General features: G+C 45.6%; 1 protein-coding gene and 6 non-coding genes across 7 annotated transcripts in view; 5 read left to right on the top strand and 2 right to left on the bottom strand.

Moving 5' to 3' along the window:
• SRPX2 (sushi repeat containing protein X-linked 2) overlaps nucleotides 1-27,103 on the bottom strand; it is a 97,283-nt gene that overhangs the window by 56,500 nt on the left and 13,680 nt on the right. The window contains exon 2 of the mRNA XM_089664516.1: nucleotides 26,398-26,536. Coding sequence (XP_089520642.1) covers nucleotides 26,398-26,467 — 70 coding nt within the window. The 5' untranslated portion in view covers nucleotides 26,468-26,536. The remainder of the gene's footprint in view (nucleotides 1-26,397; nucleotides 26,537-27,103) is intronic.
• On the top strand, nucleotides 1,012-1,083 carry TRNAE-CUC (transfer RNA glutamic acid (anticodon CUC)). Its single transcript has one exon. It is a non-coding gene; the product is annotated as a tRNA-Glu (tRNA).
• On the top strand, nucleotides 4,034-4,105 carry TRNAE-CUC (transfer RNA glutamic acid (anticodon CUC)). The gene has a single exon. It is a non-coding gene; the product is annotated as a tRNA-Glu (tRNA).
• Nucleotides 7,056-7,127, top strand: TRNAE-CUC (transfer RNA glutamic acid (anticodon CUC)). Its single transcript has one exon. It is a non-coding gene; the product is annotated as a tRNA-Glu (tRNA).
• On the top strand, nucleotides 10,079-10,150 carry TRNAE-CUC (transfer RNA glutamic acid (anticodon CUC)). The gene has a single exon. It is a non-coding gene; the product is annotated as a tRNA-Glu (tRNA).
• Nucleotides 11,753-11,824, top strand: TRNAE-CUC (transfer RNA glutamic acid (anticodon CUC)). Its single transcript has one exon. It is a non-coding gene; the product is annotated as a tRNA-Glu (tRNA).
• Nucleotides 20,666-20,737, bottom strand: TRNAE-CUC (transfer RNA glutamic acid (anticodon CUC)). The gene has a single exon. It is a non-coding gene; the product is annotated as a tRNA-Glu (tRNA).

The raw sequence follows: 27,103 nt of genomic DNA, 5'->3' as shown, positions 1-27,103 counted from the left end.
AGCTGGCACACTAATGATGCAAAAAACAAACCATCTGATAATGGGAAAGAATTGTCATTCTGATTTTGTCTTGTCTATGGCCTGCTTAAGTCCTGGGAAAATGTTATCTTCTCTGACCATGTGGACAGCTTGGGTGCAATCCTGGACACTGACCTATTGGTTGATAACAGGTATCCTACCAGGTCCTCCTTCTACCATCTTTAGAACATGCAAGAATCAGACATCTGATTCCAGATGAATCCATGCATTGGGGTCATCCAGTATGGATCTCTGTAACTCTGTCTACTATGATCTTCCTAATAAAGAATGACATATTTTGTAGGTGATGTGGAATAATTTCGACCAAATGGTTGTTGCATTCCAAAAAAACGACCTGGAGAATGCGGGCATTGATCCCGCTACCTCTCACATGCTAAGCGAGCGCTCTACCATTTGAGCTAATTCCCCTATGCATAACTTTTGTCAAGGGTCTGAAGTGGGACAGCTACTGGTCAAGTCATCTGATACACCTTCATTGCCCTCCCCCCACTTGTCTGTTTGCCAAGAAAGTGCATTTCTAGAGTTTTCACTGAAAGCAGCCATAAGATATATACGAAGTCCCCATGCAAAGCTAAATTGTCCTGTTGGGTTTACTTACAAAACAGATCCTAAGCAGTTGGGCATTTAAAGAGTACAGGAGAATGCGGGCATCAAGCGCTACCTCTGAGCACTCCAGCATTTGAGCTGATTCCCGTGTGCTAGAAAGTGCTTCGATGGGGCACATGAGGGATCCATACTATTGAAATCCCTTTTGGTGGAAGGTGTAGTGGTGAAAGGTGGTTTGCGATTTGTCAAAGTGGAGGGTGGGTAGCACTGGAGGTGGAGGCGGGTGTGGGTGGCTGTTAGGTCACATTGACACCTTTGAATGGACATAGCAGCATTTCCATGGAAGACCCTGAGTGGGGGTATCCGATGATTATCTGTGAGAGGCAGAGCCACTGACAGAGTATAGTGTGACAATGCCCTAAGTTTTCCCTGGTGGTCTAGTGGTTAGGATTCGGCGCTCTCACCGCCGCGGCCCGGGTTCGATTCCCGGTCAGGGAACATTGCTTTTCCATCCATAATTGGCTTGGGAAACACTCTCTCTCCATCCACTCTACAGGAAGCACCTTCTCTGGATCTACTGTCTCAGAGGTACAATCTCCACCTCCATTGACTGGAGGCAGCCTCTCTAGATCCGTTATCCAAGGAAACATCTTCTCAGGATTCATTGTCCCGGGAGCACCTTTTCTGGATCCATTGTGCGGCAAGCACAATCTATGGACCCATTATCTCGGATCAAGAACCTTCTCCAGATCCAATGTCGGGAAAGCACCCCTCATTGGATTCTTTCTCAGGGAAGGGCCCTTTCTTTATCTTTGGTCTAGAAAGCACCCTCTCCAGATCCATTGCCTGGGAAGCTCCCTCTCTGGATCCATTCTCTAGAAAGCGTTCACTGAATCCATTGTCCAGGAAGCAACCCCCCTCTGGATGCATTGTCTGGGAAGCGACTTTATATATCCATTGTCTGGGAAGCCACCTCTTTCAAACCATTGTCTAGGAAGCGCCCTCTTTGGATCCATTGTTCCAAGAAGCATATTCTTTGAATCCACTGTCAGTGAAGAACCCTCTCCAACAGCTACTGTGTGGGAAGCATGCTCTATGGATCCATTGTCAAGAAAGCAGCTTCTCTGGATTCGTTGTTCAGAAGGCACCCTCTCCAACATCCATTGTGTGGGAATCAGCCTCTTTAGATCCAGTGTTCAGGAAGCGCCCTACCTGGATCTTTTGTCCAGGAAACACCCTCTCTGGATCCATTCTCTGGAAAGCATTCTCTGGATCCATTGTCCAGGATGCACCCCCTCTTTGGATTCATTGTCTTTATGCTGCACTTCATATATATACAGTCCATTCACATCAGTCCCTGCCCTCAAGGGGCGTACAATCTGAGGGCCATAACTCACATTCACATGTCCATACTAGGGCCAGTTTAGACAGGAGCCAATCAACCTACCTGCATGTTCTTGGAGCATGGGAGGAAAGCCAAGTACCCGGAGGAAAGCCATGCAGCTGCAGGGAGAACATGTAAACTCCAGGCAGATAAAACCATGGCATTAGAGGCATTTTGTGTTCCAACATCTGGCAGCATATTTGACGCATTTTTTCATACATTCGTGTGCATGAGCCCTAAGGTGTAAGGTGGGGGAGCAGAGGAGGGTGTACCTGGGAGGAGCAGGCGAGAAGACAAAGCACACTTGACCTTTTTTCTTTTCAAACAGAATAGCAATTATCCCCAGTTGGCAATGGTTTCCGATAGATATGAAGGAGTTGTTTGTGCACTAAAAGAACTGGAATAGCGGGCATCAATCCCGCTACCTCTTGCATGCTAAGCAAGCGCTCTACCATCGGAGCTAATTCCCCTACAGACTGGCTTCCTAAACGTCACGTGGGGGATCATACTGATGACGCCCCTTATTTATGCCATTTCTTTTAGGGGGAAGGTGTGTTGGTGAGTGGATGTTTGTGGCTTGTAGAAATGAATGATGAGTAGCATGAGCAAGGGAGTGGGCATTGGCGGATGGGGATTAGGGAGAGGGTTGTGGTGATTGATTGACCAGCACTCTGACCACTTAGCAGCCAAGACCAGAGCTTCCTGTAACTGCAACTTTGCCTGCACAGCTTACATGTTACAAGAAGTAGAAAAGCCACCGATCTGCTAGCAGAATGAAGGGGGAACGGCTGTTTTTCTCGCACTCAGGTTTTGGGCTTTCCTATCTTATCACTATGGTGAGTCCAGTTCTCCTGAAATGAGTCCCTCAACCCTGTGGTGGTGTAAGGCCTGCCATAGATGAGCCAAAAACCAAACATTCTGTTGATTGAAAAATGAAAATGGCGCATACCATTGTGCCATCATTTGTTTCGTTTTCTTTTCTAAAAAAATCCCACAAAACTCCAGCACGTTGGATCCGGCACTTTTGACGGCGGCATGAAATACGCGTGTTGCAGCTGGCACACTAATGATGCAAAAAACAAACCATCTGATAAAGGGAAAGAATTGTCATTCTGATTTTGTCTTGTCTATGGCCTGCTTAAGTCCTGGGAAAATGTTATCTTCTCTGACCATGTGGACAGCTTGGGTGCAATCCTGGACACTGACCTATTGGTTGATAACAGGTATCCTACCAGGTCCTCCTTCTACCATCTTTAGAACATGCAAGAATCAGACATCTGATTCCAGATGAATCCATGCATTGGGGTCATCCAGTATGGATCTCTGTAACTCTGTCTACTATGATCTTCCTAATAAAGAATGACATATTTTGTAGGTGATGTGGAATAATTTCGACCAAATGGTTGTTGCATTCCAAAAAAACGACCTGGAGAATGCAGGCATTGATCCCGCTACCTCTCACATGCTAAGCGAGCGCTCTACCATTTGAGCTAATTCCCCTATGCATAACTCTTGTCAATGGTATGAAGTGGGACAGCTACTGGTCAAGTCATCTGATACACCTTCATTGCCCTCCCCCCACTTGTCTGTTTGCCAAGAAAGTGCATTTCTAGAGTTTTCACTGAAAGCAGCCATAAGATATATACGAAGTCCCCATGCAAAGCTAAATTGTCCTGTTGGGTTTACTTACAAAACAGATCCTAAGCAGTTGGGCATTTAAAGAGTACAGGAGAATGCGGGCATCAAGCGCTACCTCTGAGCACTCCAGCATTTGAGCTGATTCCCCTGTGCTAGAAAGTGCTTCGATGGGGCACATGAGGGATCCATACTATTGAAATCCCTTTTGGTGGAAGGTGTAGTGGTGAAAGGTGGTTTGCAAATTGTCAAAGTGGAGGGTGGGTAGCACTGGAGGTGGAGGCGGGTGTGGGTGGCTGTTAGGCCACATTGACACCTTTGAATGGACACAACAGCATTTCCATGGAAGACCCTGAGTGGGGGTATCCGATGATTATCTGTGAGAGGCAGAGCCACTGACAGAGTATAGTTTGACAATGCCCTAAGTTTTCCCTGGTGGTCTAGTGGTTAGGATTCGGCGCTCTCACCGCCGCGGCCCGGGTTCGATTCCCAGTCAGGGAACATTGCTTTTCCTTCCATAATTGGCTTGGGAAACGCTCTCTCTCCATCCACTCTACAGGAAGCACCTTCTCTGGATCTACTGTCTCAGAAGTACAATCTCCACCTCCATTGACTGGAGGCAGCCTCTCTAGATCCGTTATCCAAGGAAACATCTTCTCAGGATTCATTGTCCCGGGAGCACCTTTTCTGGATCCATTGTGCGGCAAGCACAATCTATGGACCCATTATCTCGGATCAAGAACCTTCTCCAGATCCAATGTCGAGAAAGCACCCCTCATTGGATTCTTTCTCAGGGAAGGGCCCTTTCTTTATCTTTGGTCTAGAAAGCACCCTCTCCAGATCCATTGCCTGGGAAGCTCCCTCTCTGGATCCATTCTCTAGAAAGCGTTCACTGAATCCATTGTCCAGGAAGCAACCCCCCTCTGGATGCATTGTCTGGGAAGCAACTTTATGTATCCATTGTCTGGGAAGCCACCTCTTTCAAACCATTGTCTAGGAAGCGCCCTCTTTGGATCCATTGTTCCAAGAAGCATATTCTTTGAATCCACTGTCAGTGAAGAACCCTCTCCAACAGCTACTGTGTGGGAAGCATGCTCTATGGATCCATTGTCAAGAAAGCAGCTTCTCTGGATTCGTTGTTCAGAAGGCACCCTCTCCAACATCCATTGTGTGGGAATCAGCCTCTTTGGATCCATTGTTCAGGAAGCGCCCTACCTGGATCTTTTGTCCAGGAAACACCCTCTCTGGATCCATTCTCTGGAAAGCATTCTCTGGATCCATTGTCCAGGATGCACCCCCTCTTTGGATTCATTGTCTTTATGCTGCACTTCATATATATACTGTCCATTCACATCAGTCCCTGCCCTCAAGGGGAGTACAATCTGAGGGCCCTAACTCACATTCACATGTCCATACTAGGGCCAATTTAGACAGGAGCCAATCAACCTACCTGCATGTTCTTGGAGCATGGGAGGAAAGCCAAGTACCCGGAGGAAAGCCATGCAGCCGCAGGGAGAACATGCAAACTCCAGGCAGATAAAACCATGGCATTAGAGGCATTTTGTGTTCCAACTTCTGGCAGCATATTTGACGCATTTTTTCATACATTCGTGTGCATGAGCCCTAAGGTGTAAGGTGGGGGAGCAGAGGAGGGTGTACCTGGGAGGAGCAGGCGAGAAGACAAAGCACACTTGACCTTTTTTCTTTTCAAACAGAATAGCAATTATCCCCAGTTGGCAATGGTTTCCGATAGATATGAAGGAGTTGTTTGTGCACTAAAAGAACTGGAATAGCGGGCATCAATCCCACTACCTCTTGCATGCTAAGCAAGCGCTCTACCATCGGAGCTAATTCCCCTACAGCCTGGCTTCCCAAAGGTCACGTGGGGGATCATACTGATGACGTCCCTTATTTATGCCATTTCTTTTAGGGGGAAGGTGTGTTGGTGAGTGGATGTTTGTGGCTTGTAGAAATGAATGATGAGTAGCATGAGCAAGGGAGTGGGCATTGATGGATGGGGATTAGGGAGAGGGTTGTGGTGATTGATTGACAAGCACTCTGACCACTTAGCAGCCAAGACCAGAGCTTCCCGTAACTGCAACTTTGCCTGCACAGCTTACATGTTACAAGAAGTAGAAAAGCCACCGATCTGCTAGCAGAATGAACGGGGAACGGCTGTTTTTATCGCACTCAGGTTTTGGGCTTTCCTATCTTATCACTATGGTGAGTCCAGTTCTCCTGAAATGAGTCCCTCAACCCTGTGGTGGTGTAAGGCCGGCCATAGATGAGCCAAAAACCAAACATTCTGTTGATTGAAAAATGAAAATGGCGCATACCATTGTGCCATCATTTGTTTCGTTTTCTTTTCTAAAAAAATCCCACAAAACTCCAGCACGTTGGATCCGGCACTTTTGACGGCGGCATGAAATACGCGTGTTGCAGCTGGCACACTATTGATGCAAAAAACAAACCATCTGATAATGGGAAAGAATTGTCATTCTGATTTTGTCTTGTCTATGGCCTGCTTAAGTCCTGGGAAAATGTTATCTTCTCTGACCATGTGGACAGCTTGGGTGCAATCCTGGACACTGACCTATTGGTTGATAACAGGTATCCTACCAGGTCCTCCTTCTACCATCTTTAGAACATGCAAGAATCAGACATCTGATTCCAGATGAATCCATGCATTGGGGTCATCCAGTATGGATCTCTGTAACTCTGTCTACTATGATCTTCCTAATAAAGAATGACATATTTTGTAGGTGATGTGGAATAATTTCGACCAAATGGTTGTTGCATTCCAAAAAAACGACCTGGAGAATGCGGGCATTGATCCCGCTACCTCTCACATGCTAAGCGAGCGCTCTACCATTTGAGCTAATTCCCCTATGCATAACTCTTGTCAAGGGTCTGAAGTGGGACAGCTACTGGTCAAGTCATCTGATACACCTTCATTGCCCTCCCCCCACTTGTCTGTTTGCCAAGAAAGTGCATTTCTAGAGTTTTCACTGAAAGCAGCCATAAGATATATACGAAGTCCCCATGCAAAGCTAAATTGTCCTGTTGGGTTTACTTACAAAACAGATCCTAAGCAGTTGGGCATTTAAAGAGTACAGGAGAATGCGGGCATCAAGCGCTACCTCTGAGCACTCCAGCATTTGAGCTGATTCCCCTGTGCTAGAAAGTGCTTCAATGGGGCACACGAGGGATCCATACTATTGAAATCCCTTTTGGTGGAAGGTGTAGTGGTGAAAGGTGGTTTGCGATTTGTCAAAGTGGAGGGTGGGTAGCACTGGAGGTGGAGGCGGGTGTGGGTGGCTGTTAGGCCACATTGACACCTTTGAATGGACACAACAGCATTTCCATGGAAGACCCTGAGTGGGGGTATCCGATGATTATCTGTGAGAGGCAGAGCCACTGACAGAGTATAGTTTGACAATGCCCTAAGTTTTCCCTGGTGGTCTAGTGGTTAGGATTCGGCGCTCTCACCGCCGCGGCCCGGGTTCGATTCCCGGTCAGGGAACATTGCTTTTCCTTCCATAATTGGCTTGGGAAACGCTCTCTCTCCATCCACTCTACAGGAAGCACCTTCTCTGGATCTACTGTCTCAGAAGTACAATCTCCACCTCCATTGACTGGAGGCAGCCTCTCTAGATCCGTTATCCAAGGAAACATCTTCTCAGGATTCATTGTCCCGGGAGCACCTTTTCTGGATCCATTGTGCGGCAAGCACAATATTATGGACCCATTATCTCGGATCAAGAACCTTCTCCAGATCCAATGTCGAGAAAGCACCCCTCATTGGATTCTTTCTCAGGGAAGGGCCCTTTCTTTATCTTTGGTCTAGAAAGCACCCTCTCCAGATCCATTGCCTGGGAAGCTCCCTCTCTGGATCCATTCTCTAGAAAGCGTTCACTGAATCCATTGTCCAGGAAGCAACCCCCCTCTGGATGCATTGTCTGGGAAGCAACTTTATGTATCCATTGTCTGGGAAGCCACCTCTTTCAAACCATTGTCTAGGAAGCGCCCTCTTTGGATCCATTGTTCCAAGAAGCATATTCTTTGAATCCACTGTCAGTGAAGAACCCTCTCCAACAGCTACTGTGTGGGAAGCATGCTCTATGGATCCATTGTCAAGAAAGCAGCTTCTCTGGATTCGTTGTTCAGAAGGCACCCTCTCCAACATCCATTGTGTGGGAATCAGCCTCTTTGGATCCATTGTTCAGGAAGCGCCCTACCTGGATCTTTTGTCCAGGAAACACCCTCTCTGGATCCATTCTCTGGAAAGCATTCTCTGGATCCATTGTCCAGGATGCACCCCCTCTTTGGATTCATTGTCTTTATGCTGCATTTCATATATATACTGTCCATTCACATCAGTCCCTGCCCTCAAGGGGCGTACAATCTAAGGGCCGTAACTCACATTCACATGTCCATACTTGGGCCAGTTTAGACAGGAGCCAATCAACCTACCTGCATGTTCTTGGAGCATGGGAGGAAAGCCAAGTACCCGGAGGAAAGCCATGCAGCTGCAGGGAGAACATGTAAACTCCAGGCAGATAAAACCATGGCATTAGAGGCATTTTGTGTTCCAACATCTGGCAGCATATTTGACGCATTTTTTCATACATTCGTGTGCATGAGCCCTAAGGTGTAAGGTGGGGGAGCAGAGGAGGGTGTACCTGGGAGGAGCAGGCGAGAAGACAAAGCACACTTGACCTTTTTTCTTTTCAAACAGAATAGCAATTATCCCCAGTTGGCAATGGTTTCCGATAGATATGAAGGAGTTGTTTGTGCACTAAAAGAACTGGAATAGCGGGCATCAATCCCGCTACCTTTTGCATGCTAAGCAAGCGCTCTGTAATCGGAGCTAACTCCCCTACAGCCTGGCTTCCCAAAGGTCACGTGGGGGATCATACTGATGACGCCCCTTATTTATGCCATTTCTTTTAGGGGGAAGGTGTGTTGGTGAGTGGATGTTTGTGGCTTGTAGAAATGAATGATGAGTAGCATGAGCAAGGGAGTGGGCATTGGCGGATGGGGATTAGGGAGAGGGTTGTGGTGATTGATTGACCAGCACTCTGACCACTTAGCAGCCAAGACCAGAGCTTCCCGTAACTGCAACTTTGCCTGCACAGCTTACATGTTACAAGAAGTAGAAAAGCCACCGATCTGCTAGCAGAATGAAGGGGGAACGGCTGTTTTTATCGCACTCAGGTTTTGGGCTTTCCTATCTTATCACTATGGTGAGTCCAGTTCTCCTGAAATGAGTCCCTCAACCCTGTGGTGGTGTAAGGCCGGCCATAGATGAGCCAAAAACCAAACATTCTGTTGATTGAAAAATGAAAATGGCGCATACCATTGTGCCATCATTTGTTTCGTTTTCTTTTCTAAAAAAATCCCACAAAACTCCAGCACGTTGGATCCGGCACTTTTGACGGCGGCATGAAATACGCGTGTTGCAGCTGGCACACTAATGATGCAAAAAACAAACCATCTGATAATGGGAAAGAATTGTCATTCTGATTTTGTCTTGTCTATGGCCTGCTTAAGTCCTGGGAAAATGTTATCTTCTCTGACCATGTGGACAGCTTGGGTGCAATCCTGGACACTGACCTATTGGTTGATAACAGGTATCCTACCAGGTCCTCCTTCTACCATCTTTAGAACATGCAAGAATCAGACATCTGATTCCAGATGAATCCATGCATTGGGGTCATCCAGTATGGATCTCTGTAACTCTGTCTACTATGATCTTCCTAATAAAGAATGACATATTTTGTAGGTGATGTGGAATAATTTCGACCAAATGGTTGTTGCATTCCAAAAAAGTGACCTGGAGAATGCGGGCATTGATCCCGCTACCTCTCACATGCTAAGCGAGCGCTCTACCATTTGAGCTAATTCCCCTACACATATCTCTTGGCAAGGGTCTGAAGTGGGACAGCTACTGGTCAAGTCATCTGATACACCTTCATTGCCCTCCCCCCACTTGTCTGTTTGCCAAGAAAGTGCATTTCTAGAGTTTTCACTGAAAGCAGCCATAAGATATATACGAAGTCCCCATGCAAAGCTAAATTGTCCTGTTGGGTTTACTTTCAAAACAGATCCTAAGCAGTTGGGCATTTAAAGAGTACAGGAGAATGCGGGCATCAAGCGCTACCTCTGAGCACTCCAGCATTTGAGCTGATTCCCGTGTGCTAGAAAGTGCTTCAATGGGGCACATGAGGGATCCATACTATTGAAATCCCTTTTGGTGGAAGGTGTAGTGGTGAAAGGTGGTTTGCAAATTGTCAAAGTGGAGGGTGGGTAGCACTGGAGGTGGAGGCGGGTGTGGGTGGCTGTTAGGCCACATTGACACCTTTGAATGGACACAACAGCATTTCCATGGAAGACCCTGAGTGGGGGTATCCGATGATTATCTGTGAGAGGCAGAGCCACTGACAGAGTATAGTTTGACAATGCCCTAAGTTTTCCCTGGTGGTCTAGTGGTTAGGATTCGGCGCTCTCACCGCCGCGGCCCGGGTTCGATTCCCGGTCAGGGAACATTGCTTTTCCTTCCATAATTGGCTTGGGAAACGCTCTCTCTCCATCCACTCTACAGGAAGCACCTTGATGACGTCCCTTATCTATGCCATTTCTTTTAGGGGGAAGGTGTATTGGTGAGTGGATGTTTGTGGCTTGTAGAAATGAATGATGAGTAGCATGAGCAAGGGAGTGGGCATTGGCGGATGGGGATTAGGGAGAGGGTTGTGGTGATTGATTGACCAGCACTCTGACCACTTAGCAGCCAAGACCAGAGATTCCCGTAACTGCAACTTTTCCTGCACAGCTTACATGTTACAAGAAGTAGAAAAGCCACCGATCTTCTAGCAGAATTAAGGGGGAACGGCTGTTTTTATTGCACTCAGGTTTTGGGCTTTCCTATCTTATCACTAAGGTGAGTCCAGTTCTCCTGAAATGAGTCCCTCAACCCTGTGGTGGTGTAAGGCCGGCCATAGATGAGCCAAAAACCAAACATTCTGTTGATTGAAAAATGAAAATGGCGCATACCATTGTGCCATCATTTGTTTCTTTTTCTTTTCTAAAAAAACCCACAAAACTCCGGTACGTTGGATCAGGCACTTTTGACGGTGGCATGAAATACGCGTGTTGCAGCTGGCACACTAATGATGCAAAAAACAAACTTCTGATAATGGGAAAGAATTGTCATTCTGATTTTGTCTTGTCTATGGCCTGCTTAAGTCCTGGGAAAATGTTATCTTCTCTGACCATGTGGACAGCTTGGGTACAATCCTGGACACTGACCTATTGGTTGATAACAGGTATCCTACCAGGTCCTTCTTCCAGCATCTTTAGAACATGCAAGATGAATCCATGCATTGGGGTCATCCAGTATGGATCTCTGTAACTCTCTCTACTATGATCTTCCTGATAAAGAATGACATATTTTGTAGGTGATGTGGAATAATTTCGACCAAATGGTTGTTGCATTCCAAAAAAAATGCACTTGGAGAATGCGGGCATTGATCCCGCTACCTCTCACATGCTAAGCGAGCGCTCTACCATTTGAGCTAATTCCCCTATGCATATCTCTTAGCAAGCGTCTGAAGTGGGACAGCTACTGGTCAAGTCATGTGATAGACCTTCATTGCCCTCCCCCCACTTGTCTGTTTGCCAAGAAAGTGCATTTCTAGAGTTTTCACTGAAAGCAGCCATAAGATATATACGAAGTCCCCATGCAAACCTAAATTGTCCTGTTGGGTTTACTTACAAAACAGATCCTAAGCAGTTGGGCATTTAAAGAGTACAGGAGAATGCGGGCATCAAGCGCTACCTCTGAGCACTCCAGCATTTGAGCTGATTCCCCTGTGCTAGAAAGTGCTTCAATGGGGCACACGAGGGATCCATACTATTGAAATCCCTTTTGGTGGAAGGTGTAGTGGTGAAAGGTGGTTTGCGATTTGTCAAAGTGGAGGGTGGGTAGCAGTGGAGGTGGAGGCGGGTGTGGGTGGGTGTTAGGCCACATCGACACCTTTGAATGGACACAACAGCATTTACATGGAAGATCCTGAGTGGGGGTATCCGATGATTATCTGTGAGAGGCAGACCCACTGACAGAATATAGTTTGAAAAGCCCCTCAGTTTTCCCTGGTGGTCTAGTGGTTAGGATTCGGCGCTCTCACCGCCGCGGCCCGGGTTCGATTCCCAGTCAGGGAACATTGCTTTTCCTTCCATAATTGGCTTGGGAAACACTCTAACATCCACTCTACAGGAAGCACCTTCTCTGGATCTACTGTCTCAGAAGTACAATCTCCACCTCCATTGACTGGAGGCAGCCTCTCTAGATCCGTTATCCAAGGAAACATCTTCTCTGGATTCATTGTCCCGGGAGCATCTTTTCTGGATCCATTGTGCGGCAAGCACAATCTATGGACCCATTATCTGGGATCAAGAACCTTCTCCAGATCCCATGTCTGGGAAGCACCCCTCATTGCATCTTTGTCAGGGAAGGGCCCTTTCTTTATCTTTGGTCTAGAAAGCACCCTCTCCAGATCCATTGCCTGGGAAGCTCCCTCTCTGGATCCATTCTCTAGAAAGCATTCACTGAATCCATTGTCCAGGAAGCAACCCCCCTCTGGATGCATTATCTGGGAAGCAACTCTATGTATCCATTGTCTGGGAAGCAACCTCTTTGAAACCATTGTCTAGGAAGCGCCCTCTTTGGATCCATTGTCCCAAGAAGCATATTCTTTGAATCCACTGTCAGTGAAGAACCCTCTCCATCAGCCACTGTGTGGGAAGCATGCTCTATGGATCCATTGTCAAGAAAGCAGCTTCTCTGGATTCGTTGTTCAGAAGGCACCATCTCCAACATCCACTCTGTGGATGCCCCCCCTCTATGGATCCATTGTTTGGGAAGCACCCTCTCTGGTCTACTGTCTGGGAAGCACTCTCTCTGGATCCATTGTCCAGGAAGCACCCTCTCTGGATCCAATGTCTGAGAAGCACCTCTTTGAAACCATTGTCTAGGAAGCACCCTCTTTGGATCTATTGTCTGAGAAGCATATTGTTTGAATCCATTGTCTTGGAATCCTACTCTGTGGATCCATTGTCTGGGAAGCTTAGTCTCTGGATCCATTATCTGGGACTCACACTCTTACAATTCGTACATCTAAGAAACACCCTCTTTCAATCCATTGTCTAGGAAGCAATGTCTTTGGATCTATTGTCTGAGAAGCATATTGTTTGAATCCATTGTCTTGGAATCCTACTCTGTGGATCCATTGTCTGGGAAGCATAGTCTCTGGATCCATTATCTGGGACTCACCCTCTTACAATTCGTACATCTAAGAAACACCCTCTTTCAATCCATTGTCTAGGAAGCAATGTCTTTGGATCTATTTTCAGAGAAGCACATTCTTTGAATATATTGTCTGGGTTCCCCATCTCCTTTATCTTTTTTCCAGGAAGCATACTCTCTGGATTCATTGTTCAGGAAGCACCAACTCTGGATCTGTTGTCTGATATGCAAGCACTCTAAATCCATTGTTTAGAAAGCATTCTCTCTGGATCCATTGTCCCGGAAGCACCCTCTCTGGATTCATTGTATGGCAAGCAGCCTTTTTGGATCCATTACCTGAGAAACATATTCTTTGAATTCATTGTCTGGGAAGCACCCTCTCCTCGATCCAATGTCTAAGAAGCACCCTATCCTCGATCCAATGTCTGGGAAGCACCCTATCCTCGATCCAATGTCTGGGAAGCACCCTATCCTTGATCCAATGTCTGGGAAGCACCCTCTCCACGATCCAATGTCTGGGAAGCACCCTCTCCTCGATCCAATGTCTGAGAAGCACCCTCTCCTCGATCCAATGTCTGGGAAGCACCCTCTCCTCGATCCAATGTCTGGGAAGCACCCTCTCCTCGATCCAATGTCTGGGAAGCACCCTCTCCTCGATCCAATGTCTGAGAAGCACCCTATCCTCGATCCAATGTCTGGGAAGTACCCTATCCTCCATCCAATGTCTGGGAAGCACCCTATCCTCGATCCAATGTCTGGGAAGCACCCTATCCTCGATCCAATGTCTGTGAAACACCCTCTCCTCGATCTAATGTCTGGGAAGCACCCTATCCTTGATCCAATGTCTGGGAAGCACCCTATCCTCCATCCAATGTCTGGGAAGCACCCTCTCCTCCATCCAATCTCTGTGAAACACCCTCTCCTCCATCCAATGTCTGGGAAGCACCCTATCCTCCATCCAATGTCTGGGAAGCACCCTCTCCTCCATCCAATGTCTAAGAAGCACCCTATCCTCGATCCAATGTCTGTGAAGCACCCTCTCCTCCATCCAATGTCTGGGAAGCACCCTCTCCTCCATCCAATGTCTGGGAAGCACCCTATCCTCCATCCAATGTCTGGGAAGCACCCTCTCCTCCATCCAATGTCTGGGAAGCACCCTCTCCTCCATCCAATGTCTGGGAAGCAACCTCTATGAAGCAGGCCCAAGACACATCAATTCACAAAGGATTACAGTAATATTTGACAAATCCTTCTCCTCAAAGATCCCAGCACCAATTTGATAATCACTTCTTCCCAGGGAGAAATGCATTGTACAAATATTATTATATTAATATCCTTATTAGGCTAACAAGAAAAACATTTGTCTTGTGAAGCTGGCTGGCATGTAATAAAATGAAACACTTCAATACTACAGGGACTGACAAGAATGTTCAGCTTTTGAATAACACTTTAAATTTTGCTTCATGCAAAGGGCTTCAAGTCTGGATGACACATAGAAGAACAATTCAAACAATCAATGGACCTAAACAAAAGTCTTAACTCGTTCATAGCTTCTCTCTGCAGGAACAAGGCTACCAATATTTTTTAGAGTGCTTTCGATGTCCTTTGGACAATATATATTGCAGCTTACCATAGGTGTAATATCTGCATTTGTTTTATTTTTTCAGGCTAAAACCATTTTCTGAGAGTACAGAAAATACCTGTTGAACTCTCATGGAATACAGCATCCTTGTAACTTCCTACAAACTAAAGTAATATCTCAAACAATGTTACCAGCCATCTGAGTTCTCTTCTGCTTTCCTGATTTGGACTACAGAACATCTCTCCCTATGTGCAGCGCACCACCTAAAAAGCTGATGATTAACTTAGTCCTTTCCCCTCTGTCAGAGCCCCCACAGCCACTTACACAGCATTTATTTCACTGGCTCAAAGTAATAGTCTAGGGATGTCTTTTTAGGTTTTATTGGAACATAAAACTTGAAAAGGGATGAGGGGAGCATGGGATACCCCAGAGAACTGAACAACTTGCGGACTGCTTAGCTATCTTGCTGAACTGCACCAAAAGAAAACGTCCATCTGAATCTCTATGCTGATGGTGACTAGGACTCCTCCCAGAGACCAACATTACACACAGTCCCTGACTTTCCAGCACTGGGGTCTTTTACTCACACAGCCATGGGATCATCAGTGACCTCTTTCTGAAATCCACCAGGCTCTTCTCTTAACTATTGCCAGTGAGCTTCCCCAGACCAAACTTGATTCCAGTACTTAAGTTGGAAATAGGCCCCCCAGCTAAGCCTAAGTGGGACCTCAATGTCTTCACAAAAGCTTTTCTAGCACTCCTGCCCCAGGGGCAGAGCACAGGGGTCTCCTCCAGCAGGACTGGACCCAAGAACACTGCAGACCTTATACTATTGGCACTCCAACCACCTACTGGGCACACCTTCCCAGGGATTGTCTGGAGTCCCATAAATATTCAGGCTGTCTGTTAAGGACCGACTGGCAGTAGCCTCTAGTGACCCACAGGCCGGAATCCCTCAGGGCGTGGAATCTAAGCCTCAGTCTGCGGTTTCACCAGAGCCCCTAATGGTGGAGATGGACTTAAAGCAGCCTGAGACCAGGTCTCAACCCCCGAGTTCAACCAGCTGTGGTAGAGGTGGATTTGCCAGTGGTAGGTAACAAGTGAGAGCCAGATGTGAAGAGGTAGTGTGTAACGTAGTCAGACAGGCCAGGTCGGTATCAGCAGAGGCAGATGGTACAGATCAGCAGGCAAAAAGATAAATGGGTCACAGGCCAGGTTCAGCAACAGGAGGTCAGGTAAATAGGAGAAAGCAGAAGAATGGTCAGACAAGCCAGGGATCAGGGCAGGAGAGAGTCACGATAATCCGGGTCAGGCAGGTTCGGCAACAAAGGCAATCTCAGGTACTAAGAACAGGAACACAGGAATAAGACCATACGGCAATGTGAGCATTGCAAGAGCTGGTTTAAATAGCCCACCCGGCGCTGACAGGTGCGCCTGGGTCCTAGTGCCTGCCTCCCTCTATGTCTTGTCGGGATCCTACGCATGTGCAGATTCATGCGTCGTGGCGATCTTCTCATTCCCTGACACTGTCTGCTCTGTTCTTCCTCAGTCTTTGATTCTAGAATCCTCTAAAAGACAGGGGTGAGTAATCAAAGCAGCAGCCAGCAAGACAATAAGCAGGCCTAAGCAATCAATGCCTGCTCCACTGATTACAGAGCAGCCAGCTAAATTTATCTAGCAGCCTACACTGCACTGGACGACTTTTGATGGGATATACATGGGGGACTGTTTCTGAAGTACTTCTGATTTGTTGACTGTTTGGATTGTATACATTCTTTTATGGCTAAAGATATGAGTCTATTGCAGGGTTAGACTATTTTATGCCATAGGCAAGACCAGCTGCTTGCACCCCTCCTACATGCACCCCCCCCCCAGGGCTCCATTCACCCCCAGCATCCATCCTGCTCCACAGCAAAGAAGAGGTGATTCCTATACAAAGCACATTGTGTGACTATGGAGCTGACAACCGGCCTCCCTTCACACCAGATGTGTACCGAGATTACCTCCCATCACCTGACCTCCCTGTATAACTCCACTATGGTGGAGGGAGTCCTGTGACCAGTCAATGATCCCAATAGCAATGTGGAGGGTCAGTTGTTCCCCATGGCAATCCCCCCTCCAATACTCACCATCCTTGGATCCTCTCTGCTGCCACAAACGGAACTACATTGCATGTCAGGAGGAACCCGCCCCGACCCCTCCCACCACACTTCAGATCTTCTGAGACCCCACCTCCACACCCCTCGAACACCACCCAGACCCAGACCCTACTCTCCAAAGTCTTGACAAGATGAGGTCACGTGATCACCGGTGTAGCAGGAAGATCAGTATCCCATGAAAATATGTATTCCATGCAGCAATAGGATATAGATCTACAGCTACACCGGGGAATCGGGAGGTGGGGCTCAGTTGTCCTGGGGTCACCAGCAGGCTGCTGTCATCCAACTCACCTGGGGAGGGGGTGGGAAAAATTCCAAAGCACAACCGGTGTCCACCTGTGGGAAGAGCGACAACAGGCTGGAAGCCGGCAGAGAGTAAGGAAACCAGTGGCTGTGCTCTATGCGGCTGCCTAGTTCGCCTAGCGGTAGCGCCAGCCCTGGTCTATTGATGCATTTACTATTGGATGGTTGGATTCGCCTGTAGACCAGTAAGGATTTAAAACTCTGTATGAACAAGTTGTTCATTATTTTTGATGTTCTCTACTGTTGGCATGAGAAATTATAGGATTTGTTTTGAAAGTTAATATTTCTGGATTGAGATCTTATGGTCCATTGGATGTTTCCACCTGGAATTGAGAATCTTTATTCCAGCAAACCGTACAAGAACTCTGTGATTTGATACTACTGAGTTCTTCTTTACAGATACTGTTCACATGTTCTCCTGATAAAGAACTCAATAGTATAAAATCACAGAGTTCTTGTACGGTTTGCTGGAATAAAGATTCTCAATTCCAGGTGGGAAAATCCAATGGACCATAAGATCTCAATCCAGAAATATTAACCTTCAAAACGAATCCTATAATTTCCCACGTTAACAGTAGAGAACATCAAAAACAATGAACAACTTGTTCACACAGAGTGTTTAATCCTTACTGGTCTACAGGCGAATCCAACCATCCAATAGTAAATGCATCAATAGACCAGGGCTGGCGCTACCACTAGGCGAACTAGGCAGCTGCACAGAGCTCAGCCACAGGCATCGACAGAGATGTCTAAAGTATTCAAAATGCATTGAGCTGATATGTGGATGTTAAAAAAGACCTGTGAATTCTACATCACAAATATTGGATATGGTGCTATATATCATTTTAATTTTTGTACAATAAACTTTTATTAACCTCCCTGGCGGTATGATTCTTTCCGATTTTTTGTGCTGAAAGCGGTACCATTTTTTTGCATGGAAATATGTAGTTTTTTTATTGTAGGCTGTAATTTTTAGGAATAACTCACTGAAATCTGTCCGTACAAGAGTCTATTAAACATCCCAGGTATGATAAAACTTGAAACACGAAATCATAAATTATAATTTAATAAATAATCATAACAAATAATAATATAATAATAATAAATTTAATTCAATAATATAATCAAACCAAAAACACTGAAATTTGAAATACAGAGGCAAATTCGCACATCGCTGAGCAAAGTCGCAAAATCGTTTTCAGTGTCTGATGACGAATTTCCCCCACGAATCATTATCACTCAATTCTGCAAGTGGTCCTGATTTACTATCGCTGTTCTAAAACCGCTTTTGACGTAAAGGGACGCTTTTTGGACACCATGGACTTTTCTAAGTTTCCAGGCAGAAAGAACAGACAAAATGCAGGCAGGGCACAGGACAAAGCACTCGGGACTCGGGAAAAAGCAATGACAGCAAAAATGTCATTTTTTAAAATTTCCCGCCGGTTCCGCCGCCCGTACGTTCCGACGTCACAGGGACCAGAACACGGAAGCCAGATGCCGGCATCTGCCGGAAGAGATGGATGGGGACGCTGCAGGGGACCCATCGTGGGAGCGAAGGACAAGGTAAGTGCTGCAGGGACCCCCAGAGAACGCTGCATGGTAAGCCCGAGTGTAGCTTGGGGTTACCGCTCTTGGTATTGAAATTTTACCCCGAGCTACACTCGGGAATACCGCTAAGGAGGTTAAACTCTTCAGTTCTCTGCGGCTGGCTTTCTCCACCAGGATTTCATCAGGCTCAAGCCCAGGGGCGGACTGACCATTTGGAAACTCGGGCACTGCCCGAGGGCCCGGGGTCAGTAGAGGGCCTCATGAGATGCCCCTGGTACCTTTTTCATAGGTTTTTTTGAGTTTGGGCAAGGACACAGGGGCCCCATGATCCCCTACTGCCCGGGGGGCCCCATGAGTTGTCAGTCCGCCCCTGCTCAAGCCATAGGGTTCGCCTAGAGGTTGCTAGTGGTTTTTTGAGCTGTGAACAACTTCTGCCTTTCAGATAAATGACTGCTGATGACCAATGTACTAGGGGTGTAGAACCACCCAATCTCTTTTATCTGAAAGCCGACAGCTGGCTTGTGAGATATTGTGTTTTTAAAACCTCTGGACGCTCTCGAAGTCGGCGACAAGACCCCATACACACGATCAGAAAATCGTAGAAATAATGCCGCTTTCAAAGCGTTCGTACAATAATATGATCACTAGTACACAGCAATCATCCGAAATTACTGGAAGGGACAAGCACGAAAATGTTTGTCATAAGATACCAGATCGTATGATTTGGCGAGTTTTTGAAGTTGTATTTTTTTTGTCATAATTTTTCGGAAAATGAAAAAATTAAAAAAATTAATTTCACTATTTTTTTTTTACATACTGTCACCAGTGCAGTACAGCATCATCATATAACTGGCATGGCGGTAAACAGTATGACTGGTGACAGTATGAAAAAAAAAAATTTTTTTTTTTAAATTTTTTTTATTATTTTTTATTAAATTTTTTTTCTTTTTTTTAAGATTGTTTCTTCATATTTCACTATGACCAAAGTAGTACAATGTTACCATAGTAACATTGTACTACTTTGGGGAAGTGATCAGTATTTTTGTTTTTTTACACAATTTGCTTATAAGCAAACATTTACCTGAATGACATCAATTCATTCAGGGTTTTTTTTTTTTTTTGTGCTTAGCTGTGATTTGGCCACGGCTAATCACATGACAGGTGCATGTGTTTAGCTGTGACCATTCACAGCTAGACATTAGTATATAATGGATGGCATGAATGAAGCCATCCATTCACGCCAATCCATGTGATTGGTCACAGCAGGTCGCAACGGGGCCGATACTCAGATCTGTCACCGGCCGTGTCCGAGGTACACGGCCGGTGACAGATCGCGCCGCTGCGCCGCTCTGCAGGAGCGCAATCTGCGCATGTGCGGGAGGACGCCATATGGCGTCCACCTGGAACCCTGATGACATTTGCCGCCTGCCATTCGGCCATAGGGCGGGCGGCAAATGGTTAAAAGACAACATCCAGCATGTATCACCTTGTAATGTTAGGTTATTGCCGAATAAATAGGTCCATAACAGAATTGTAAAAATTGCTCTGGTCCATAGGGGTGAACGGGTATGAAGGGCAAAGTGATTAAAGCAGGCCATGAGACAAGACAAAAAACGAACATTTTGAATCGTTCGTTTTTCGCATCATTAGTGTGCCGGCTGCGACACGCGGTTTTTGTGCCGCAATTTAAAGTGCTTGATCAGACATGCTGTATATTTTTTTATTTTTAGAAAAATTAAACAAATTGATAGCACAGTCGTACAATGTATTTTATTTTTTCGAATTGACGGACTATTTGGTTTTGGCATCCTCTATGGCCTGCCTTAGAATAAGCAGGTTTACCAGCTTTTGTTTGGCCCGGTTGGAAATTTCCTCAATCATTAGCTATCTCTGCAGGGTGTCAGTAGCAAGAGAACATACAGGGACTGTCACAGGGAGCCATGTGGACGCTGCAGTCACCTATACATAGCTCATCGGCCATACCTCCTGCTGGGAGTCATGTGACCGAGCTTTGAGATCAGCACTGATGCTGAACGCAATGAGAAAAATGTGTTAGGAAGTAGCACTGCGCAGTGTACATCTACATTATCACTTTGGTGGACAAGGGAAATGTGCAAATGTGAACGGTAGAGGATTATAAAAGATATATGCTATAAAAAGCGATATTCCCTGACCGGGAATCGAACCCGGGCCGCGGCGGTGAGAGCGCCGAATCCTAACCACTAGACCACCAGGGAAAGCTGAAGGTTTGCTTGAAAACATCAAATATATTGTGACAAGTATAGTATGACAATTTTCACACAGTTCCATTAGTCCGGTTTGGACCAAGGTACATACACTAAATTGCCAAAGGTTTGGGGGCGCCCCTCAAAATCATTGGATTCAGATGTTCCAATCACCTCCATGGCCACAGCTGTATAAAATCATCACCTAGGCATGCAGACTGCTTCTACAAACATTGGTGAAAGAATGGGTCGCTCTCAGGAGCTCAGTGACTCCAAGCGTGGTCCCGTGATAGGTGGTCACCTGTGCAATAAGATCATCCGTGACATTTCCTGGCTACTAAATATTCCACGCTCAACTGTTAGTGGGATTATAACAAAGTGGAAGCGACTGGGAACAACAGCAACTCAGCCACCAAGCGGTAGGCCACGTCACATGACAGAGCGGGGTCAGCACATGCTGAAGCGCACAGAGTGCAGAAGTCGCCAACTGTCTGCAGAGTCAATAGCTAAAGACCTCCAAACTTGGTGTGGCCTTCAGATTAGCCCAACAACAGTGTGTAGAGAACTTCATGGAATGGGTTTCTATGGCCGAGCAGCTGCATCCAAGCCTTACATCACCAAGTGCAATGCAAAGCACTGGATGCACTGGTGTAAAGCACGCCACCACTGGACTCTAGAGCAGTGGAGACATGTTCTCTGCAGTGACCAATCATGCTTCTCTATCTGGCAATCCAATGGACGTGTCTGGGTTCGGCGGTTGCCAGGAGAACGATGCTTGCCTGACTGCATTGTGCCAAGTGTAAAGTTTGGTGGAGGGGGGATTATGGTGTGGGGTTGTTTTTCATGGGTTGGGCTTGGCCCCCTAGTTCCAGTAAAGGGAACTCTCAAGGCATCAGCATACCAAGATATTTTGGACAATTTCATGCTCCCAATTTTGTGGAAACAGTTTAAGGATGGTCCCTTCCTGTTCCAACATGATTGCGCACCAGTGCACAAAGCAAGGTCCATAAAGACATGGAGGAGCGAGTTTGGGGTGGAGAAACTTGACTGGCCTGCACAGAGTCCTGACCTCAACCCCATAGAACACCTTTTGGGATGAATTAGAGCGGAGACTGCGAGCCAGGCCTCCTCCCCCGACATCAGTGCCTGACCTGACAAATGTGCTTCTGGAAGAATGGTCCAACCTTCCCATAGACACCCTCCTAAACCTCATGGACGGCCTTCCCAGAAGAGTTGAAGCTGTTATAGGTGCAAAGGGCGGGGCCAACTCAATATTGAATCCTACGGACTGAGACTGGGGGGCCATTAAAGTTCATGTGCGTGGAAAGGCCGGCCAACCAATACTTTTGGCATGGGCACCAATCAGAGAACACTTAGCATATTCTTAATGAATGCAAAATGTTTTCTGTTCGGACAAGGTGGAGATCGCAATGCCTCTTCACCTCCCCAACCAGAGAACACTTTGCATTCATTGAGTAAATGCAAAATGTTCCCTTAATGGCACTCATGTCAAGCAAGCGACCTCCAGTTATCAGTAAGCAGGAGGGCAGCCGCTCGGCACACAACCCAGAAGCTAGTGGAGTTCACTGTAGTTGTCTTGCCTACTAACGTGATTTACAGCTTTCACGTGAATCTCACAGGTACGGCATGTATGGCCAGCTGGTTGGGGAATTATGTAAAAATTGCCATACCTAATTTTCAGCTTTAATTTCAGCGCATGAGTCTCAGTGCCGAATATTTTATCAAATTCTCAATACGAATAACTTTATTTGCACGTTTACATACAGAAAAGCCACTTACTGACACAAGTGAATGCAAACCCCTAACAATTAATTTCTCTTATCTGCTCCCTTTTGGTCTGTTAAATGTACATCTGAAAGTATTTTTATATCTGTTTATTAAGTGCAAACAAAATACCTGTCGACTTGTCAGAAATTGAGTTCTGTCCTGTGTCCAGTGCACACTTCCTGTGCTATGTCAATGAGTCTAATTAGCCCTCCCAGTTCTTTCTAAGGACTACATATCCCATGGCACCTTACTGCCTGCAAACACTGATTCCTGTACTGACTCCAACTCCTGAAACTCCTCCTCTCAGATCCTCTGCAGTTCAGAGGGCAGGCTCTGTGAAATGTGTGACACGGCAGTGTCTACTCACAGGACATTGTGACTATGTGTCATGGAATTCAAGGAAGAATTTATAGCAGTAGGCTAGAAATAATTACATTGCAATGTGGAAGATAATATGTGATTTGAAATTTTGACCACGTTGGCCCCTAAATCTGGTCACACTGAGTTAGGTTTTTTGTCTTCAGCCTACAGATTCCTGTAGATGGATGAATTTCTCACTCCAGCAGGGGCGGACTGACCATTTGGAAACTCGGGCACTGTCCGAGGGCCTGGGGTCAGTAGGGGGCCCCATGAGATGCCCCTGGTACCTTTTTCATAGGCTTTTTTGAGTTTGGGCAAGGATACAGGGGCCACATGATCCCCTATTGCCCGGGGGCCCCATGAGTTGTCAGTCCGTCCCTGCACTCCGGCTATTGCATTCTGACAGCCAGTACCAGCAGCCCTTAGAATATCTGAACAGTGGCTTCATCCAATCCAATTTTCGACACCCTTTAGGTAGAAGGGTGTCGAAAAGGGCACCTATATAATGGAATTTAGCCCATTCATCAGGAACCAGTCACTATTCGCATAGTGCAGGGGTCTGGAAATTTTTTAAACAAAGGGACAGTTTACTGTCCATAAGGCTGTTGGTGGGCTGGATCATGGCCACTTGGAGTAGAAAATGTCCTGGCATTAGTGAGAGTAAACAATGAACCATCTTTAGTATCAGGTGGAAGAGTATTTGGTGTTAGTACGGGGAATAGTGCTGCATCCTTGTTGTCAGTGGAAGGAATAGTGCCCCATTGTTGTTAGTGGCAAAAATTATGCCCCACTGTAGAGGTCAGTGGGGGGGAATATTGCCCTAAGGGCCGGATAAAGGCAAGGAAAGGGCCTCATCTGGCCACAGGGCCACAGTTTGGAGACCACTGGCATAGTGTATGGTCAGCTTAAGCCACTAGAGAACATAATAGTGATGTAGGGGACTGTAGAGAGAACTAAAATGTGTGGTGAGGAGACACAGCCATATGGCATACCCAACAGCATTGCATAAAAGTAATTTTTCAAACTTTAGCTTCATATGAAAGTAAAGATCAGATGAATGGGTGGCAGGGCTGGAGTCCATAAAAACTCTCATATTGCAGGTTTTGTTTTTTCAGTTTTCAATCACAAACCTGACCCTCTACCTTAAACCCACCCCATAAACGTAACCCTCAACCTCAACCCAACCCATAAACCTAACTCCTTAACTTTAACCCAACCCATAAACCTAACCCTCAAACCAACCCATAAACCTTATCCCTTAAAATCAATCCAACTCATAAACTTAACCCTCAACATCAATCCAACTCAAACCTAATCCCTTAACATCAACCAACTCCATAAATGTAACATTCAACCTCAATCTAACCCCTTAATATCAACCACCCACCCCATAAACTCAATCCTCAACCCAAGCCATAAACTCAGCCCTCAATCTCAATTCAACACATAAACCTAACCCCTTAAACTCAATCCACTAAATAAACGTAACCCTCAACCTCAATCCAACTCATAAACCTAATCCGTTAACTTCCACCCACCCCCCCAACTTAACCCTGAACCTTTTAACTTCAACCCATCGCATAAACTTATCCCTGAATCTCAACCCAACCCAACCCATAAACCAAAACCCATAGCCTCAACCCATCCCATAGACTTATCCCTCAACTTCAGCCCAACCTATAAACCTAACCCCTTAACCCAAACTCATCCAATAAACTTAACCTCAAACCCAACCGACAAACCCAATCCCTTAACCTCAACCCTATCCATAAACCTAATACCTTAACCTCAACCCTATCCATAAACCTAACACCTTAACCTCAACCCTATCCATAAACCTAACACCTTAACCTCAACCCTATCCATAAACCTAACACCTTAACCCCAACACATCCAATAAACTTAACCTCAACCCAACCGACAAACCTAACACCTTAACTTCAACCCTATCCATAAAGCTAAACCCTTAACCTCAACCCATCCCATAGACTTATCCCTCAACTTCAGCCCAACCTATAAACCTAACCCCTTAACCCAAACTCATCCAATAAACTTAACTTCAAACATAACCAACAAACCCAATCCCTTAACCTCAACCCTATCCATAAACCTTATCCCTTAAAATCAATCCAACTGATAAACTTAACCCTCAACATCAATCCAACTCAAACCTAATCCCTTAACATCAACCAACTCCATAAATTTAACATTCAACCTCAACCTAACCCCTTAATATCAACCACCCACCCCATAAACTCAGTCCTCAATCTCAATTCCACACATAAACCTAACTCCTTAAACTCAATCCACTAAATAAACTTAACCCCCAAACCTCAATCCAACTCATAAACCTAATCCCTTAACTTCCACCCCCCCCCCCAACGTAACCCTGAACCTCTTAACTTCAACCCATTGCATAAACTTATCCCTGAATCTCAGCCCAACCCATAAACCAAAACCCTTAACCTCAACCCATCCCATAAACTTATCCCTCGACTTCAGCCCAACCTATAAACCTAACCCCTTAACCCAAACTCATCCAATAAACTTAACCTCAAACCCAACCGACAAACCCAATCCCTTAACCTCAACCCTATCCATAAACCCAATCCCTTAACCTCAACCCTATCCATAAACCCAATCCCTTAACCTCAACCCTATCCATAAACCCAATCCCTTAACCTCAACCCTATCCATAAACCCAATCCGTTAACCTCAACCCTATCCATAAACCTAATACCTTAACCTCAACCCTATCCATAAACCTAATACCTTAACCTCAACCCTATCCATAAACCTAACACCTCAACTTCAACCCTATCCATAAACCTAACACCTTAACCTCAACCCTATCCATAAACCTAACCCCTTAACCCCAACACATCCAATAACCTTAACCTCAACCCAACTGACAAACCTAACACCTTAACTTCAACCCTATCCATAAACCTAAACCCTTAACCTCAACCCATCCCATAGACTTATGCCGCAACTTCAGCCCAACCTATAAACCTAACCCCTTAACCCAAACTCATCCAATAAACTTAACCTCAACCACAACCAACAAACCCAATCCCTTAACCTCAACCCTATCCATAAACCTAACACCTTAACCTCAACCCTATCCATAAACCTAACACCTCAACTTCAACCCTATCCATAATCCTAACATCTTAACTTCAGCCCATCCCACAAACTTAACCCTCAACCCAACCCATAAATATAACCCAACCCATTAACTAAAACCTCGACCTAACACAAAAACGTAATCTTTAACCCTGCCCTAAACCTAACCCTTAAGCAGAATATAACCTCTGTCACTTGAAGCATTTGACAAAAACATTACATGTCTAATTTTTAAGATACCTCTTTTTCCTTTAAAAATTAGTATAAAAGCAAGTTTCCTGTGTCTTGTCCCAGAATTCAAATTGGTGGAAGGAATGTTTCCATGTGTGAAAACTGCAAATGGATTCAACATCAATAAAATATTGAAACAGTGGAAAGTTAAAAGGAAAATAATTTACCTTCGTTATACACGGCTGCCACCATTTTTAGGAGTGTGAGTGCTAGAAGCATTATTGACTGTTCCATCATCGCGGCCGTCCTTCACACTGATATTTTATTTCCAGAAATAATCAGAATCTTCCCGGCAGACAGCGGCACCTACGGAGGAAATGGTTTTCACAGCTGAAATCAGCACAATGAATAATTTGTTTCGGTCAGGGAAAGGAAATATTTTTTGCGAGGATAATCCGAAGAGAACGCTGAAGTACATGTTGAATTTTACGAGACAGCTGAGTGTATCCTACAGAATGATTGGTCATATTGGGTTCGTCTTAAGGGCAAGGTGCTTTAAAGCAAAGTCATTTGTTCATGTAGGGCAAATCAACAGATTTGATTTAAAAAATAACTATAGGAAGAACTTTTATTTTTTCATTTTGGATAATGGAGTGTTATAACCCCTGTCAGTTTCTTTTTTTGCCATCCCATTGGGGAGATTTGTCTTCACTTCTGGTCCAATAGCCAAAACAGGAAGCAAGAAGAAATTCTTGCAAATTACGGGAATGACTTTTATAACAGAAAAAACTTTTTTTTTCAATAATTTCTCATTTATTTAACAAGAAATAAAAAAAAAAGTGATTAAATATCACCAAAGGAAAGCTCTAATTGTGTGAACAAAATGATCAAAATGTAGTTTGGGTACAGTGTTGCATGACCGCGTAATTGTCA

Source organism: Staurois parvus, unplaced genomic scaffold, assembly GCF_062004578.1.
Source record: "Staurois parvus isolate SC_StPar_1 unplaced genomic scaffold, SC_StPar_1.0 ptg001930l, whole genome shotgun sequence".
In the NCBI taxonomy this organism is placed as follows: Eukaryota; Metazoa; Chordata; class Amphibia; order Anura; family Ranidae; genus Staurois; species Staurois parvus.
This window is presented reverse-complemented; position numbering and strand designations above follow the sequence as displayed.